A 20,413-nucleotide genomic window follows, 5' to 3' on the forward strand; every position below is an offset into this window, starting at 1 on the left:
CATGGATTGTCAACATTATTAGTATTACTACGCAACTGACAAAAGCCGGCACTTTGAATGTCCAAAGACGGCTCACAGATTTCGCCACGACGGTGGCTGTCTCAAAAGAGGATGACCGTCGAAATATCAGGACAAGTTTGGCAACCCGAGGTAACCACATCCACGAACGAGAGATGCTACCGGATGTGGTTGCGCTGGGTATGGATATATTTTCTATTTGACAAATCTGGACAGATCTGGCTGAAACGAGTCCCTGCTTGCATGCCTGCTGTTGAATAGCAAGCATCCAGCTATTGAAGGACTGCAATCATCTTAACCACACGAATGAGATACTGGAGGGGATTTCTTTGTTTGATCTGACGACACTGTGTTTATCATTTACCCGTGCTCAGTCACTTCTGTCAATGTAAGGGACGGACGTGACGGAGGTGTGTGCGTGTGTGTGTGTGTGCATGCGCGTATGAGGGGAGCGGTGGTGTAGCGGTTAGCGCTACGCTACACTACGAAACCCGGCGTCCCGAGCTCGATTCCCGCTCATGGCCAACACCGATGACGGTTGTCTGAACCGGTCTTGGGCCTCCCCTAGGTCGACTCAGCCTCAAACGAATACACGGAGCGATAAACATCGCCGCTGGGGAAACAAAGGCGGCTGGGTGTGGTGCTGGCCACCCACCCGTTTGTGTACCGTGCCAGCCCTTCATGTTCACGTGCTCGCTAACAGCACTTGCACCCAGGGCCGTATTCAGGCACGGGGCTTTACGGGTTGCAGCCCAGGGGCTCGAGGGCCTCCAGAGATGAAGTGAAAAGTTATTTTCAATTTGTGAATGCTGAATTGTATTCGTTGTTAGTTAGCCTTGTAAAAGTAAAAAATCTTCAACTTTAAATTTCGATTTAAAGCTTCACACTGTCTTTCCGACAGACCTGTTCTTCACCTGAAGACGGTTGCTTGCGTTGTGACCGAAACGTCGTGAGAATTGTATTTTATTATATTTTATTTTTATTAATTTATAATTTCCCTTCTACGTGACTTTACCGAAAGAACCAAGAAGATGAATCCCTGCAGTCACGAAAGCTTTAAATCGAAAAATAATAATGTTATTTTATATTATTATTATTATATTTTATTATATTAGTGTATTATATTATTCCATTATTATATTATTTTATTATATTATATTGTTTTATTGTATTATTATATTATATTATTATGTTTATTTTTATTATTTTATTATTTCCCTTCTACGTGACTTTACCTAAAGAACCAAGAAGAATAATTCAACTTTGTTTTTCTTTTGAAAATATTACTGGGGGGGGGGGGGGGGGGCTCACAGTCCCCGTAGCCATAGAGGGGCCTACCAAATCTTAATCCGGCCTTGCTTGCACCAACAGTCTGTTAAGTCCATACGGGATGATGTTGTGTGACCCTCCCCCACCCCGCCAAAGGTGTTCGACAGTCCTCCTAACTGCATCCGTTGCACGGCAAAAGGAACGGTTGCCCCCCACAAACAGACGCGGGGTCAACACGCAGAGCGACGGTTTTGACGCTTTGCCTGTGGCTTGTGGCTTGCTCGCTCTCCGTCAGGCGGGGTGTGCATCGCGCAGTCACTCAAGATCCCACGCGAACCGAGGCCCGGGGAGTACGACAAGATCATCAAGCGTCTGCTCGACACGTCCACAGCGCGCGTCGTCATCATGTTCGCCAACGAAGACGACATCCAGTACGTGGGGGGGGGGGGCTTGGGGAATGACGATTTACTCTCGCTGCCTCCCTCCCTCCGTTCGTTCGTTCGTTCTTTTGCTCGTGGCTGTTTGCTGTTTGCACCCCTTCCTTTTGGGGTCTTCCCGGGGAAGACGCATAAGAACTGTCTCAGCCGAACTCCGCTCTGTGCACCTCCGATTAGCACGGTTTGGCTGTGTACGGTGCGAAAGAAGTTCAACATATATACGCACGTGAATGCGAATGTTTTTAGTTCGTCGGCCATTTGGCGTTTTCTCATCTTATCTGCCGTAGATTTATAATTCCAGCGCCCTTAGCCGAGGCGCTTTACAAAAATTATAAAATTACACGTTAAATTATCCCGGTTAACAAAGAGTGTGGTGGGGGGGGGGAGCGGGGGTTACTAAAAGTCGTGGTGTAGCTATGGTGACAGTAAGGAGGACAGTGGCTCAGGACGGATTGGTGAGATTTAAAGGAGATGAACAAGATTCAGAGATGAGTGAGCTGTGAGCAGCGGCCTGCAGCACGGGTGACGCTTCGCTGCACGGCAGACGCAAGTTGGAGATGGTGGCAACACCTGATGACGGACGCTTGTGTTGCGCCCGAAACGTCGTGATTAATTTTATTTTATACCTACGCGACTTCACCGAAAGAAACGAAGATGTGTTGTGTTTACTCTCCAACACACTCAAGTGGGAACCAATTGGCGGGCAGATTTTGTTTACGTGGCACACCTCACTAATTGGCTGTGTCGGGTGGTGGCGGGTTTAACAACACATTTATATTCGTGCGATCTAAGCCAACAAAATACACCGTTATTATGAATTATTATGAGAAACGAACTGGGATCAGCAAGAAGTGAGAGATGATATCAAAGATGAGTCGGTACAATGGGGGCTTGGTGTCCGTTCCCTGATCACCATTGCATTCACTTATAATACATTTTAAAATAACGCACCTGGCTACCTGTAGCTGTGGAAAATGGAGCGCACAATTAGACGTGCGATGAATCGCAGGTGAGCTCACAGCAGCTACAGTGAGACAGCGCAAGATGGGGGAGCAGGTGGAGGTGTAGGCTGGCGATGAGATGGACTGATGCAGTACGGGAGGATGTGGAGCTGAGTGGACCTGCAGACGACTGGTACCAGCGGTGTCAGGATCGGCCTCTGATGAGGAGGCTCGTGAAGGTCGCTGCTACTGGGCAAGTGGAGGCAGTCGCCCTCCAGTAACAACGGAGGGCAGAGGAGCGACGCTCACAACAACGAGCGGAGCGCCGGGCGGATAAAACACAAAGTTGGCACAGTAGGGAGTACAGCTGGTGCAACTACCAGTCATCTCAGTCAGCCAACCAATGGCACCTGGGTCTGTCCCGTGACCTCCCGTCAGCGAGCCTTACGACACTTCACGTGGCCTCAAAGTGCACCTGGCCTGGCACAGGCGCCGTGGTGGCGTCACCGGCACTGAGTGGCGAGTGGTGGCTGTTGTTGGCATTGGTGGCTACCGAGGCACGAGTCCAGCAGCTGTGGAGTTTGGGCAGATGGCGGAAAGCGTGAGGATGGTGATGATCCAAAATAGAGGCTTTTGGGTTACATCGCGTAAATATATAACTGTGTCGTGAAAACCCGCAACCACCCAACACAGCCAACTAGTAAGGGTTGTCAGGTTAACAGAACGTGGCCAATTCGTCACGAGTACAGCACACCGGTGTGTTGGAGAGCCATGCCACAACATTTACAATCTGAGCGCGACTTTACCTCTATGGTGATGATGATGATAATGATAAGCCACTTCGTTGAGCTGCCATTTGCGATGGTTAGGTCGCTTCTGGAAAAGAAGCTAACGGCTCAGTGGGCTTTACCTGTGTAATGTGAGGATATATCCGGGTCGCTGACGGATCACAACTCGTCACGATGATTGGCTCTGCCGGTCCTGGTCCATAGCCAATGGGGGGAAGCCTAGGGGCGTGGCCCTGACGTAATGGGAAGGTGACAGCTGTAAGTAGAGGATTGGTTCTGCTGGCTTTAGCCACAGCCAATGGGGAGACAAGTCAGGGGCGTGGTCCCGGAAGCCTACGCTGGAGTCTGGAAGATTCCATAGAGGCTAACCAGGATTTGATGGAAAGGTACCACGTGACCCGGGTATTAAATAGGAGTGGAAACGAACAACACGTGGTCAGAACTGGAACGAACGAAGGGAAGAGGCCACGCGAGAGCGGGGGTCCAGGCTGCCACGTGGTCCAGGCTGCCACGTGGTCCAGGCTGCCACGTGGTCCAGGCTGCCACGTGGTCCAGGCTGCCACGTGGTCCAGGCTGCCACGTGGTCCAGGCTGCCACGTGGTCCAGGCTGCCACGTCTCTCTCTCTATCCCTCTCACGCTGTCTGTCAGCAGCATGAAGGAGTGTTGTAAAGAAAGACAAATAAAGACCGGATTCCAGAAGTCGCTTCCACGACCTTTATTACACCTGTAAAGATACCAAAACTATCTATAGTTTAGTTTTACTTGTGTTTTTTTGTTAAGTGCTTAGTTTACCTTCCTATTGGTTATTGTTGCCAATTTTTCTCACCCACCCCGACTGGACATCTGTGAACAAAAGAGTGGCACAGCTCATCGGATTCCTCCAGTCTCAATCGAGATTCTGATGAGAGAGGTGTGGTGACATCAGCTCCTCTTCATTTTGATCCTGAACTCGCTTGGATAATTTTATTTCATTCTCACGCGATAACAAGAAAGCCGTTCGATAACGCATCGATTATCCAGCTTGCTCGTTTACCATTTCGTGTTGTTGTCCATATATCATAATCACGTTTTAATAAATGTAAACTGGTTACATCGAAGGTAATGTGTTTACGTAAAATTACGAATTAATAACACCTCATCACTACACGATGGCACTCTGGAGTGCATGAATAAACTACGAAACAACAAATCTGCAATTAATCCTCTCACCAATATCGCATCACCGACTGTCGCGCACGTGTTTGACGATGTTTTATTGTTGCATTCTCAAAATGGGAAGGGAATTCCCCCACCCCCCACCCACCCCAAACACATTCCTGCGGAGGGAGCTGGTAGGAACGTTGGGTTGCTTGGTCAATGGCCAGGGTCAACGGCGGCGTGGTGTATTCCTCAAATATGCCCGACTGTGAGGGCGGGCACAAGCCGGCGTGAGTAGGTTAAACGTTGAGTTTTATAAGGGTACCACGGGGTGACCAGCCCCTCCCCACCCAGCCCTACCCCTCACACCCCCCACCCAGCCCCTCCCCACCCTCCTCTCCCGACCCAGCCCCTCCCTGCACGACGGACGGAAGGACACAATAACCCCCTATGGGCTGGTGTAACCAGGAGGTTCCTACCAGTATTAATATGTATTAGGCACAATGGAAAGACATTGAATAACAGCACAGGGGATAGAGAAACGTTAAAGCTGATAACAATAACGTAGTGACTACGCACTAACCAGAGTGGTGATGTATGGCCGGACAACCCCATACCGTCACGGTATCTCGAGGCCTTCATCCGGAAGTTTATTGACAAAGGGCTGGACGTTAAATTGTGTAACCAACGTTCATATATGTATGCGTATGTATATATACACTGAGTCAACTTCGTTATGCTATTTGACATGAAAAATTCATCTCTAAATGTGGAATGTCAATATGGTTAAAATATAGATAGATGTAAATCCAATGAATACAGAATGTACGATGTGCATGCATGTACGCACATATATGTAAGTTGACTGAATGCGTACATAAATCTGAAGTCTTCTTTATTTTTAGATGACACGATAACAAACATAACTACAATGAGAATCTAAGATCAACGTTTGGAATTGCAGGCAAATGTCAAATAAAAACGCTAACTGGCATATTTTACAGCTGAAGTTGTGGAACAAGTGGTGGGTATGTCCTCTAACATTCTTATTCTCATTGATGGTACTCGCAGTCCCAACGGGGAGGATTGACACCGCTCGGTGAGGACTGTGAACTGCAGATGAGCAGCACTTCACTTTGACCTTTCTGCACCGAATTGCAACGTTGGGGCAGAATCAACCGTGGAGAGACGACGTTGACTTGGTACAGGGGTTGACTCAGGACAAGGTTGACTCGGTACGAGGGTTCACTCGGTACAAGGGTTGACTCAGGACAAGAGTTGACTCGGTACAAGGGTGGACTCGGTACAAGGGTTGACTCGGTACAAGGGTGGACTCGGTACGAGGGTTGACTCGCTACAAGGTTGACTCGGTACGAGGGTGGGCTCGCTACAAGGGTTGACTCAGTACAAGGGTTGACTTGGTACAAGTGTTGACTCATCACAAGGGTTGACTCAGCACAAGGGTTGACTCAGCACAGGGGTTGACTCGGTGCCGCTGGCATTGTTTAAGACCGGGAATCAAATGTGTTCGAGGACCAGGTGCCCCCGACGCCACCCACAGCACATTGGAAGGATTTTGAAGGTCCTGGCAGCCCATTTAATGCCAATTCTAATGATGCTTTGAACAGCCTACAAAGCTGTAGTTTGGCAGGATACCATTGAGCCTTTGCTTATAACTGAATACTTTCCGCAAAATATGAGACTCGATAAGTATTTGTACCGCGTTGCATGCGATCAATACACCTCTTGTATACGATTGGGGGATTTTTTTGTATCAACTACTCAAAAATTGGCCATAATGAACTAATTTTGTCAAGCAATTAGAAGCATTACCGCTACACAAAGGCAAATATCCCCCATATAACCTTAACAGACTGTACGGGCAAGTGCTATTAGCGAGCATCTATGAAGGCCGACAGCACACTAGGGGGTGGGTGGCCAACACCACGCCTGGCCGCCTTTGTCTCCCCAGTGGCGATGTTTATACCCCACACCAGGTACCCATTTGAGGCTGAGTCGACCTAGGGGAGGCCCAGGCCCAGTTCAGATCATAGTCACTCAGTTCGCAGGCCGCTGGCTGCTATGTTACCGCTCCCCCCGCTGCACGGATTCATAGGCACACACACACACGTGTATATACGTAGGCATGTGCATACGTAATAATTTTCCTCGAAGGCAAATTGATGACCGGTGGTCGAGACTAACGGTGGAGTCGCAGCCAAAGGAGCGAATGCGCCAACAACGATGTCAGCCGTGGGAGATGGAGATGGCTTGGGGGAGGCGTTCATCCAGCGGTGGATTGACCATGGCCGCTGAGGATGTTGATATATGCACATGGAGCGTGACACCACAGCAGAAAAATTGGTTCGAAACGTGTTCTGCTGGTCACTGTTCATTATTTAAAGCACACAAACACGCACAGGGACGAAATACCAATTTCAAATTATGCCAAAATTCCAAACGCCCGGCATAGATAAAGTTTTAGGTAATCCCAAACCAAATATTAAAACAATGTTTCAGATCCATCCAACAATGATGTGACATCACGGGAAGTTGAGTCATCGGAAGTTACATTACTCCCACACATTTCCTGGTGTTGACGATTATTTTTGCTGAAATTATAAAAATGTAAAAAAGTTAAAATTTACGTTTACTGTTTTTTTTATTACGTGTATAAATATATTTAAAAATAAACATAATGCACGTACAGAGCTTTGTCGGTCCATTGCTGGATGAGGGTTTCCCCATGCCATGCAGCCGTAGGAGTTAATTGACCATACTTCACCACGCTCAGCAGTGTGGAATCAATCATATGCAGTGGCAAAACAATCAAGACTCATGCAAAGTTAATGAATTTAAATCTGAAAACACAAACGTATCAAATCCCAAATTGCGCATAAACGAAGATATCCCATGTCCAATTTTTGTTTTAATGGAAAAAAAAACTCATCCTGTATATATTCGCTGAAGTATTTATATTCATTCATTAGCGTGGAACTGGCTGCCCCCCCCCCCCTTGAATGAATGAGCCACCCAGCTGCTCAACCACATGCCTGCACCCGCTGATTGCATTCACCGTATGCACGCCGACGTTTCCCGTAACTCAGAGATGCCAGCCGTAATGATGGTGGGCCCTCCTTCGCTGGCAGAAGCCACAAACCCAGGATCCCACCACCTCCCCTCCTCTCTCCACCGCGTAACAAAAGACTCCCTCTCTCTCTGCTGTCCACTCTCCGCGTGCTCTCTCCGTGCGCCGGTCACCTGGGCACGCTCAATCACTCGCTCCGCGTTTTACTGCCTTCGGCGATTCTTCGGAGCTCGCAGGAAATTACCCATGAATCAAAATGAGACGAAGGCGACGCAACAGAAAAACAGCGTGGGTGCGATCGCGCGCGTGTGTGCGTGTAACGGTAGTGTAGCGGTTAGCGCGCTGCACTACGAACCTGGCCACCCGGGTTCGATTCCCGCTCACGGCCAACACCAGTGACGATTATTTGAACCGGCCCTGGGCCTCCCCTAGGTCGACTCAGCCTCAAATGAGTACCTGGTGCGATGTGTAAACATCGCCGCTAGGGAGACAAAGGCGGCCGAGCGTGGTTGTTGGCCACCTACCTCCTCGTGTGCCGTGCCGGCCTTTATAGGTGCTCGCTAACAACACTTGCCCCTAAAGTCTGCTAAGGCTATACGGGGGATCTTTATCTTTGTCTATAACCACTTTTTATGGGGAGCGCGGGTGTAGTGGTTAGCGCGCTGCGCTGCGAACCCGGTGTCCCGAGTTCGATTCCCGCTCACGGCCAGCACCTGGGACGATTATCTGAACCGGTCCTGGAACTCACCGAGATCGACTTAGCATCAAATGAATACCTGGTGTGGTGTGTAAACATCACCACTGGGGATACAAAGGCGGTCGGGCGTGCTGTTGGCCACCCAACCCCTCGTGTGCCGTGCCGGCCTTCATAGGTGCTTCACGCTAACAGCACTTGCCCCTGGAGTCTGTGAAGGCTAAATGGGGGATATTTGTATACCACTTTGGGGAGCGGTGGGGCTTTGCTTAACCCGCTGCATTTCGAGTTCGATTTTCGGCCATGGCTACCATCAGTGGTGATTATCTGAATTGATCCTAGGCTTCCCCTAAGTCCACTCAGCCTTAAATATGCACTGTGGAGATGAAAGGCAGCTTGGTGTGGTGCAAGCCACACTTTAATGGGTGCTTGATTACAGCACGAGCTCCCGCCAGTGACACGGCACGTGTCACTGGTGGGAGAGGGACACGTATGGATGTCAGTATGTTGACCTTCTTTCGCACCGTACGTAGACACGCCTCCGACGCGGATAGGTCATCCACACCGCTCGTGTAACAAACGACACGCAGATCACGTGTGTGTCGTCATCTGTATCGTTAATCTGAATGTACGAGGCCCTCTTTGTCAACTCATTGCTGGTGAAAAGCTGCCCACGCCAAACAACCAAATCCTCACTGCCACAGGCCCACCCAAAATGCAACGTGCCAGTGAGGATTTGCATGCATCGTGGTGTTTGCTCACATGACTCATCAACTCACGGTGCCTGACGTCTCGTCTGATGTCAACCATTTCAATGACCTGCTGTAATCTAGCCTAGGGTACCTCCAGTGGCAGCTGTCTCTGTGTGGCACAAGATGAACGCATCACCAGCCTGCAAATGGGTTAAAGTCTCGCATAGAAATCCATAAGCTTACACGGAGACCCATAGACTCATCCAGACACCCGTAGACTCAAATAGAGACCTATAGATCGACGTAGAGACCCACAGACTCACATAGAAGCCATAGACTCGCATAGAGGCCCATAGACTCACATAACGATCCAAAGACTCACATAGAGGCCACATCATTATTTAGAGATCCATCGACTTACACGGAGACCCATAGTGTCACACAGACACCCATAGACTCACACAGAGGCCATAGACTCATTTAGAGATCCATAGACCCACATAGACCGATAGACTTATGTAAAAATCCATAGACTCACTCAGATACCCATAGACTCGGATAGAGACCCATCAACTCACATAGACGCATTGCGTCGCATCGTGGTCCATAGACCCACACGGAGACCATAGACTCATAGACTTATATTTTATGTATAATGGGAAGGACATCGCATGGAATGTGTATTTTTTTATTGTCTTAAAAACAGCATCAACATAATGTCCAGAGATATAAAAGGACCAGGGGTGCACCATTCCCAAAGTGGGAGCACAAACAATCACAACAAGCGTAGCGCCTCCCCCTCCCCCCCCACAGATACGATATAGAAAATAATATCGGAGCGAGACAATAGAGAACAATAGGAAGAGGTGAGATAGGAATGTGACGGGCAGAAAATACACGATGGGTGACGACGATGGCGAAGATGAGGCACGAATCAACAGCTGTTATGTTTTACTCCTTCAAAACACCACGTGTGTGTGATACGTGGCCGAATGTCAAAAGGTGGACGTCCGAATGTGAAGTATCAGCGTTGTTGCTCCCCGCAGTGCGCGAGATGACCTTCTTATCATCACACGCGGTTCATTCCGAGGAATCCTTACAGGGAGTTGCCTATGCGTGTCCTTTGCCCGTTGACATCGACGCTTCGTGGCGTTAGCTGGGAGGGCATATTTTAGTTTGAGCACCCACAACCGATCAACGCCGATTTCGACGAATTTCCACTCGGAGATTTCACGCGTGCGAAACGTCATCGTCGTCATGATCATCAGCCACGATCAATGCACCGCAGGGCGAAGTCGACCCCAAGCTGTCGAGATCTCTAACAGTCCGTCGATGTCGTGATCCACCCGGTTTTAGCACTCGAACTGATTTGCAATATCATATTGTGTTGCAAAAAAAAGTTTCCCACGTGAATCAAAACGCATTTGCTGCGCAACACATCGGCCGCGCCACCTGTTTGCGAGTGTCTAATATCAGCAGCATGAATTCAAACACAATCAGACTATTGGCTGGTTTCAACATACATAGTCTCGTCAGCAGTCATCCTTGATTGAATCAATGCTGGTGGGCTTGCCCATCTTACAGGCAAGGACCCTATCTTTGCGATATGGGGTCCTAGATTATAGACACTTCCTTCCCAAGGATCTTCGTTCTAATCCAGGGGTCCGGGAATACTGTTGGCACTGCACTCCGGAGCCGCGTGCGGCTCTTTAAGGACTGCTGCTTCGTGACCCTTACTCATTAAGGACTAACACCGTCTCATATTCACGTTGCGTTGTTACGGCTCTTAAAATATTGAGTATTTTTTTTACTTACCACCGCATTCGAACAAAAATGTCTCCCCTCGTTAATTTTGGTTGCCGGCCGCTGATCTAGACCATTAACAATCTCGCCCGCCTGCACCGGTGCCATTCTCTGATACATCTACATCTTTGGATGAATTATCCTGCATCGCGGAAAGGGGTTTCCCGTGGAATGCGTGAACACGCTCAGCGGGGAAGGGATTCGGGGCGGGTGCAAGTGCTGCCTGGGATTGAATGGTTGTCCCGCGTCTGTGTACACACACGATCTTTAATGGGGAATGTCATTATTTTGTAGGCATGCATTGCACTCATGAATGCCACGTGCCCGCTTGCTTTATAACGTCACTTGCCGCCCTGTGTGCCGTTGCCCGTTAGCACAGGTCGGGCATAATTGCACAGACGTTATTAAAAGGAACCACATCATTAATAGTGGGTTGAGTTTTGTCTTTTTCATGGATTAGACGTAAATGCAAATGTTGCCCCGGCACCGTCGCTGACATGCATCCGTGTGTGTGTGAATGTGTGCTGTGTGTAACGAACCTGGCGACCTGGGTTCGATTCCCGCTCACGGCCAACACCAGTGACGATTATCTGAACCGGTCCTGGGCCTCCCCTAGGTCGACTCAGCCTCAAATGAGTACCCAGTGCGGTGTGTAAACATCGCCGCTAGGGAGACAAAGGCGGTCGGGCGTGGTGCTGGCCACCCACCCCCTCGTGTACCGTTCTGGCCTTCATAGGTGCTCGCTAACAGCACTTGCCCCTACAGTCTGTTAAGGCTATGCGGGGGATCTTTGTGTGTAACGAACCTGGCGACCTGGGTTCGATTCCCGCTCACGGCCAACACCAGTGACGATTATCTGAACCGGTCCTGGGCTTCCCCTAGGTCGACTCAGCCTCAAATAAGTACTTAGTGCGATGTGTAAAGAAATCGCCACTAGGACGACAAAGGCGGCCGGGCGTGGTGTTGGCCACCCCACCCCCGCGTGTGCCGTGCCGGCCTTCATAGGTGCTCGCTAACAGCACTTGCCCCTACAGTCTGTTAAGGCTATACGGGGGGTCTTTGTATTTGTGTGTAACGAACCTGGCGACCTGGGTTCGATTCCCGCTCACGGCCAACATCAGTGACAATTTTCTGAACCGGTCCTGGGCCTCCCCTAGGTCGATTCAGTCTCAGATGAGTACCTGGTGCGGTGTGTAATCATCTCCACTGGGGAGATAAAAACGGTCGGGAATGGTGCTGGCCATCCACCCCTTCGTATACCATCCCGGCCTTCATAGGTGCTCGCTAAGTGCACTTGCCCTTACAATCTGTTAAGGCTATACGGGGGGTCTTTGTCTTTGGAGCTGCAGTGTAGCGGCTCGTGACCTGCGCTCCAAACACGGCACCCGTGTTCAATTCCTGCTCCTGGCAGTGACGTTTATCTGAACCGGTCCTGGATCTCACGGAGTTCTACTGAGCCTGAATGGATCACGTAGTTCGACTTAGCCTTAATGAGTACCTGGTACGATGTGTTAACATCGCCACTGGGCAAGGTGCTGGTCACCCACCCCCTCGTGTGCCACTCCAGCCATCAAATGTGCTCGCTAACAGCACTTGCTCCAAAAGTCTGTTTCGGCTATACGGGGGATCTTTGTCCTCGTGATAATCATCGGGCGAGTGTTATGCTCAAAGATGCTCGTGGATTATTATTTTGTTCAGTTTTTTTTTTCCTCCTTCATGAATCACGATGCGAAACAAGGTAGGCCGATATGAGCGTTTGTTCTTTCCGCACGCGGAAATGTGTTTTTATCTGCGCCCGTATTAACAAGGCTCATTTTCGCTGCCTGAAAACGGTTATGCTAATGGTGTGTTTATTTCCCCCCACCCCCCCCCCCCATGTCTCTTTGTCAACACGGAGGCATTGCATTTTAATAGCCCGGGCATCCTGCTCAGGCAGCTCTCTATCGCGGTGGCAGTGGGTAGGGGGGTGGGGGACATTTAAACGCCACGTGCAAGAGAGAGAGAGAGAGAGTAAAAACAATTGATTAGTTATGGCTTGTCACATTACCCGCCGCTAACAAGCCAGTGGGCGGTCTCTGCCAAATGGATTCAATACATCAAGCTTAACGACACCTCGCTGCATCGCGCAACACACACACACACGAACACAACGGCAAGTATGAGTAATAGCAGCAGTGGTACAGACGGGGGGGGGGGGTGTCTTGCTATTGATGACACCGGCTGTTGGAAGCAGCAGATTGACGGATATCTCCGATCGGAGGCCTTCGCTCGGAGGCCGTTTTGAAGAAGTGGCCGGCGGCGTCGTCGCCTGCGTCGTGGGATGCTCGTTGGGGCGCGATGGCAAGATGTCATCTCCCTCGCGAGATGTTATCTCCCTCGCAAAAGATGTTATCCCCCTCGCCTCGTATGCAGGATGTCCGTGACGCCTGTAATATTTGTAGTTTGCGTTCCTCCCTCTCTTCTCGTGGCCGCGTGGATTATTCTCTGGGTCATCCGGGTTTTCCCTCCACATTTAGAATCAACGTGCATTCAGAGTTATTTGGCTCCTATAAATTTCCACGTGGTGCTAATTATTTTCCACCACGCTACCGAGCCGCGCCAGGGCAGCACCGAGCCAGCCCGGCGTGGTTGACAAGGCACCAAATTATTTTTCCACTGCGGAACCCGAGCCGTGCCACCGACGTCGCGTGCGACGAGCGCGTCGAGACGTGTGTGGGTGGTGTAGTGCAGTGGTTCTCAACCCGGAGGTACACGGCCCCTGAAGGCTATGTGGCAATGCCCCAGGTGGGTACGTGAGATAATGTATAAATATGTGAAATCATATCGGACGTAAGAGTCATTGGTGAATAATGATGCATAGATCTGGCAATATAAAATAACTACGATACAATTTGCATCGATATGGTAACCTGGAACGACATGAAAGCACTTTCTAAGCTCCCTGATTCTGCACAATGCAGGTTTACAAGAGCAGCCAGTAAACTAATGACGTCTCGCGCGCAGAGCGTCCGCTGACTTTGTTTTAATTTGCTTGCAGTTACTAGCAGCTAGTTAGGTCATACCTCTCACAAAGTGGACAATTGGTTAAAATATTGATGTTCATTATTCACACGTTGATTTCTGACTTCTCAGAACCACGTTGGGTCAGGCAAGGATGGGGGGGGGGGGGTGTACTCGTTTTAAACAAAATTCAACAACGGGGGGGGGGGGGTACCAGTAGCCAACAAAGGTTGAGAAGCACTGGCGTGGTGTGCGCTGGTGTCCTTACCGTGCACTCACCGAATGTCACGCACAATGTACGCGTCATTATCCCCGCCCCTGGCCCTGCTTGGCCCCAAACCATATTCAGACACAGCGTGGGGTCAGCGTATCCCGGTTTCTGGTTCTAGCGCAACTGGTAAAACGGCCAGTGGAGAACCAGCCGATAGAAATGTGGGAGGCACTGCTGGCACGTCCATATAACCTTGCACATGTTTCGATTTAAAGCATTCGTGACTGCAGGAATTCATCTTCTTGGTTCTTTCGGTAAAGTCACGTAGAAGGGAAGTAATAAAATAATAAAAATAAAACATAATAAAATAATTATCACGACGTTTCGACCACAACGCAAGCAGCCGTCTTCAGGTGAAGAATGAAATACTGCCAAGCTTGGAGCGTATATATAAGCTGGGTTGGAGATGGAAGAAGAGCGCCTTGACAAAAGAATTTGCACCTCCAACCCAGCTTATATATATGCTCCAAGCTTGGCAGTGTTTCATTCTTCACCTGAAGACGGCTGCTTGCGTTGTGGCCGAAACATCGTGAGAATTATTTTATTATGTTTTATTTTTATTATTTTATTACTTCCCTTCTACGTGACTTTACCGAAAGAACCAAGAAGATTGCACATGTTATCCCGTGGATACAAAATGCAGGTTAAGAGGAAGAATCGAGGCGCGGTGTCCTATAAAAAAACGTGATAACCCACACGCGAATAATCATTAAAGCACTCATCAATAACATTCCCTTAAAAGAAAAGCAAATACAATCGGCGACATTTTGGGCAATGTATTTGTCAGGTAATCCATGCTGGCTTCATTCCAAAACTTTGTGCCCTACGTTTTGATAACCCGTTGGAGGTTTATCGCGACATCATCTCCCCCGCAATTTTGTTTTTATTCATCTCCAGCTTATTGAATAGCCACTCGATAGGCTAACATGGTGCTCACGGATCACGGTGCTCGATGATTACGGGACAGGAGGGCTGGCGAGTGGCGATGGATCTCGGCCACATGCCGAGGAACTTTCGAAAACGGTGCCGTTGGCTGGCTCTGCTCCGAAAACTGCGGCCCCTTATGAGATAAACAATTGCACAGCACAAATGCACGGACGGATTAAAACCTGCAGAGTGACACAAGACGGCTGTGCAGCGGCAAACCAACAAGGGTTGGATTGTAATGAGTCACGTTGGTCGCAGTGACTCACAACAAAGACGCAGATTCCTCCGTATCGCCTTAACAGACTTTTGGGGCAAGTGCTATTAGAGATCACATATGAAGGGCGACACTGTGGCACACGATGGAGGGGGGGGGGCAGCACCACGCCCGGCCGCCTTTGTCTCCCTCGTTGCGATGTTTGCACACCGCACCAGGTGCTCATTTGATTCTGAGTCGATCTCGGGGAGTCCCAGGACCGGCTCAGAGAATCGTCAATTGGTGTCGGTGGTCGTGAGCAGGAATCGAACTCGGGACACCGGGTTCGTAGCGCAGTGCGCTAACCGCTGCACCACCACTCTCCTCTTAGCTTGCAACAATGATAAAGACAAAGATCCCTCGTATAGCCTAAACAGACTGTTTTGACAAGTGCTGTTAGCGAGCACACCAATACAAATACCAATACCCGACATTCTCCACTCAGTGACGGTGACATCACCACGGCGCCTGTACCAGGCCAGGTGCACTTTGAGGCCACGTGAGTTGTCGAAGGCTCGCTGACAAGAGGTCTCGGGGCAGACCCAGGTGCCACCGGATGGCTGACTGAGATGACCGGTAGTTGCACCAGCTGTGCCCCCTACTGTGCCAAACTTGCTGCATTTTATTCACCCGGCGCTGGAGGGGACGACTGCCTCCGACTGCCCAGTAGCAGCAGCGTCCTTCACGAGCCTCCTCCACAGCAAATACACACACGGACGCGCGCGCGCACGCCTACGACGGAACGGAACGAGCGTGGTTGACTGTGTTCGCTTGTTTTGTGTTTTTTGTTTCCGTTGCAGTCGAGTACTGGAAGCTGCCAAGAAGGCGAACCAGACGGGCCACTTCATCTGGATCGGTTCGGACAGCTGGGGATCAAAGATCGCTCCCATCTTCCAGCAGGAAGACGTGGCCGAGGGAGCCGTCACCATCCTACCGAAGAGGGCGCGCGTTGAAGGTGAGAAAGCACAATCCAACGATCGTTTCGGCTCATTCAATTCTTAATCTTGGATGCAGCCGGCATGACATCTTTGATATCCGTGTCACAGGCTCATGCATGGCCGTGTTTCCAAGGAGGCGTCCAACGCTTTATTACTTAGAGAGATCGATAAGTCATCTTTGTGAGCAAATATACATTATCCCTTGCACGGGTCTCCCTGTAACCACGGCTAGCATTTCAGGGGTGTGCCGCCCAGGCGTGTGCCGCCCATGGGTGGAAAAAACCCGATTTTTCCAGCGAAGGGCATCGGGTTTTTTCTTTAATACAATTACACCCGATTTCGGGGAAATTAAAACCTGGTTTAATGAATACGAAACTCTGATGCAAGGCTTAGGCTGCTTCCTCGTCGGTGCTGCTATTATCGTACTCGGGGCCGTCGGGCACTTGGTAGTCGTAGAATGCGGTGGGCAGGTTGGTCTTGATGAACACGAGGAGCTTCTCCTCCACAATCGTGGGCGCCAGTGAGTTCCTTAACTTGGAATGGATGAAGCCCATCGTTGAGAAGTGCGGTTCTGCAATTAGAACCAATTAAACCGGATTTCTCCCAAACTCAGATGATCGGGTCTAATAAAAAAAGACAATTAAACCCGATTGTAAAAAAAACCGACTGTGCCACCCTTATTCTTAGGTTTTTTCGGTAAAGTCACGAAGGTAAAAAATTAAAATTAATAACATGTAAAATAAAATAAAAATCACGACGTTTCGGAGGCAACACAAGCTTCCGTCTTCAGGTGCCACCCTTGGTGCTGCCGTGCGTGGAGCGGCGTTTTTGTTCGCGGGAGGAAACCGGTGTCTCTGGTTAAAAGGCGCACTTCTCACACGAAAGGGGTCTAGGACACTCAAAGGTCCACACAGATGGGTGCGCGAACACAGCTGCTCCACTCGCCACCTCCTCGCAGTCCCAGCTGGTTTGGAAGTTTCACAAATATTCGTGATGCACCAATCCTCTCCACCGTCACGCACGAGTATAGCCACGTGCCACCATGCGTGGCTCAATCGCTACGTAAATATTTATTCCTCGTGTTTTGTCGTGATAGAATGATGGAGAGTTTCTGCTCCCATTATACTCTGTTGGCAAAGCCCTATCTGCGTGCGTGCTCTTGTTGCTCAGCTTTGTCTCATTAAAACAACATATATCTATTCCCCCCTGGAGGGTATTTGGCCTCCACTTCAATGCTGGCCAGACATCGTGGAAGAGTTGGAAGTTACTCACATTCTACCCCACCACACGTGACCTGCCAACCGACTGTAGCGTGTCCATTCAGCACTGCTGGCTACTGGGTAGACAGAGGTGGCTGGCGGGCGGGCGGCCGGGGTTAAGCGGTTTGGGGTGGAATCCAAGCACCTTTGCCGATTCAACTCCCGTGCCGGGGGTGATGCTACCGTGCAGTGTAATAATGGTAAGCGCACTGGACTTGCTATCCAACAGTGGCCAGTCAATTTTTTTATTCCACCACCCCTCCCCCCCTGGCCTTTAAAATCAGTATGAGCTCGCTGCTAACACATAGCGGCAGAGTCAAAATGATGTCGTGCCGAGTTGAGCCTCAGCGGTGGGTTTGGTGGGATTTCAGTTTCAAGATCTGAAATGTTTTTACCCAATTATTCAAATAATTGGATCCTGCATCCGAGACTGCCCTTTGTGCTGGGCACCGTGGGAAGCGCAATGTTAAATTGGAATACTGTGAAATTATGTAGATGGGTGGCCTTTCCTTTTGAGAAGGAAGACTTTTTTTGCGTGGAAACAAGATTTTTAAATCGCTATCCCGAGCCTGTGGACTATCAGTCGCCTTGGAGAGAAATAATTGGAAAGCGAAAACAAAAGTATCCGAAAATATGTGGTTCGCTTTGCAGATACATCTTTTAATATTCATGGGGGGGGGGGGGGTTACTCTTAATACCGTTCTTCGTATGTATTTTTGTTGGCACGTGACGAGCAAACGCAACGCAATTAATACGAGGCTCAACATTGCCACGTCGGGTGGGGTGCCTTCAGCGGACCAAGAGCACTTCGCTGGCACACACACGCGCCGACACCTGGGATCACGACGTTGAGCTTTCGCAGCCAATAACGGGGACCGGTGGCCAAAAGCCAAGCTCTCACAGCGTAGCCGCGACGCTGGCCTCGCTACGTCGAGATGGAAATCATCCACAGCGATTCCCACCTTCCAATTCCATGAGCCAAGACCGGCGATTCTCGGAAACAAGCCGCCACCATCCACCCCGGACGCACGCACGCACCGTGGAGAAGCGACGCCTCGACACTGAATCGACGACTCAGAATCTGCTCATTTAGAACGGAGAAATCCGATGAGCAGCGAAGCTCTTTTATGCACACGTGTCCTGTATGGGCGGGTCGGCAAGTTACGACAACGAGACTGACCAATCACGGTCGCGCACGTGGCGAGCACGATGAAAACTCCCCCGGCGTGCGTAGCACCGCCGTAGACAAATGCACCCTTCGCTTGCAGAGGTGCGGAAGACTCCTTTGTAACTTTCAAAATGTTCTGAACAACGACTGCTGCTCAAGATGCCGTGGCCTTGGTGTAACGCCGCACGCGCTGTCAGACGGTGGCGGCGAACGCGAAAATGTGTCGCCTGGGTAAAAATCACACGCAAAAAAAACTGAAAGTGACGTTCATTTCTCAAACGCGGGATGGTTTTCGTGCTCAAAATACTTCGCAAGTAGATACTGGTTGTGTGTGTGTGTGAGAGAGACAGAGTGCCTTCGTATGTTTCCGTGTGTGTGCGTGAGTGAAGTAGTGGCAGTGTCTGGCAGCAACACCTTGTTTATGAACGCAGTGACCTGGGTTTGATTCCCGCTCACGGCCAACACCCGTGACCATTATTTGAACCGATCCTAGGCCTCCCCTACGTCGAGTCCAACCTCAAATGAGTAACTGGTGCGATGTTTAAATGTCTAGATTTGAAGCTTTCGTGACTGCAAGGATTCATACTCTTAGGTTTTTTTCGGTAAAGTCACGTTGGTAAAAAAAAAAAATAGGAATAAAATAATAATAAATGAAAAGGAATCAATTAAATCACGACGTTTCGGAGGCAACACAAGTCTCCGTCTTCAGGTGGGACCGTCACAGCCAAATTTACTGTATCAAGTGAAGGGAAGTCCAAGAGACAAAAACAACCTAAGAGTATGTTTAAATGTCGCCACTAGGGAGACAATTGCAGCCCCCACGTGGTGCTGGCCACCCACCCCCTCGTTTGCCATTCCGCCTTCATAGGAACGCACTGCAGCACTTGACCCAACAGTCTGTTCAGGCTATACGGGGCTATTTGTCTTCGTTTCTGCAATACTACTGTTTAAGTATTATTTAGTTTTAGGAGTAAACAGCCAAGTGGCTCGGCAGGAGAGCGAGGAGCTCGCAGAAATTTGCGATTTCATATCCTAGCAGGGGGTTGTCTTAACGCATCATACCTCTAGGGTCGATAAAACTAGTACCACTTTGTAGGAAAAGGGAGAAGTGGTTGTCCTATAGATAGACACTATAGGAATGTGGACTTTCCACATGTGTAGTGACATAAGAAGGGAGGGGCTGCTGGGGGCTCTGGGTTCCCAGGTGGGTCCAGACGCTTAAGCCTCTGGGCGCCAGGCGTTGAGTTCCCAGGGGGTCCAGCCGCTTAATCCCCTTGGCGCCGCCAAAGGGGGGGGCTGTGTGTGCTCTGTGGGATATCTGGGGGCGCACACGGCCCCACCCCTCGTTGGACCAGGCATAAAAGGAGAGCTCCCTGGACGATCGGGGCCCAGTTGTAACTCAAGACCCAAGACCCACGACCAGCCATCTGAAGACCCTGGGATGCTGTGAGAGCCAGCGCTGGGACTCTGGAACTCCCGACTCTACGACCTTGTGAGGGCGAGTTCCGGAGCGTAGCCAGAGTAGAGTATCTAGGCTGTGTAGCTAGGCTGTGTAGCTAGGCTGTAACAGAGTATCAGGACTGCTGGACTGTTGGAGTGTTGTATTGTAATAAAGAAGTTACCTCTACAAGTGTCTCCGGTACCTCTTACACATGCCTATAGCGGAAGGTGAATAGCAGCTAAGATGCCCATTTGTTGAACAGAAAACGTTCGCCCTCCGTGTGAATAC

General features: G+C 49.9%; 1 protein-coding gene across 1 annotated transcript in view; it reads left to right on the top strand.

The window, feature by feature from the left end:
- The window catches only part of LOC144731802 (metabotropic glutamate receptor 8-like), a 258,412-nt gene that overhangs the window by 110,043 nt on the left and 127,956 nt on the right, over window positions 1-20,413 (top strand). Inside the window, exons 4-5 of the mRNA XM_078613050.1 lie at window positions 1,583-1,718; window positions 16,120-16,274. Of these exons, the coding sequence (XP_078469176.1) occupies window positions 1,583-1,718; window positions 16,120-16,274 (291 nt within the window). The remainder of the gene's footprint in view (window positions 1-1,582; window positions 1,719-16,119; window positions 16,275-20,413) is intronic.

Source organism: Lampetra planeri, chromosome 40 (genome assembly GCF_965212315.1).
Source record: "Lampetra planeri chromosome 40, kcLamPlan1.2.h2, whole genome shotgun sequence".
Classification (NCBI taxonomy): Eukaryota; Metazoa; Chordata; class Hyperoartia; order Petromyzontiformes; family Petromyzontidae; genus Lampetra; species Lampetra planeri.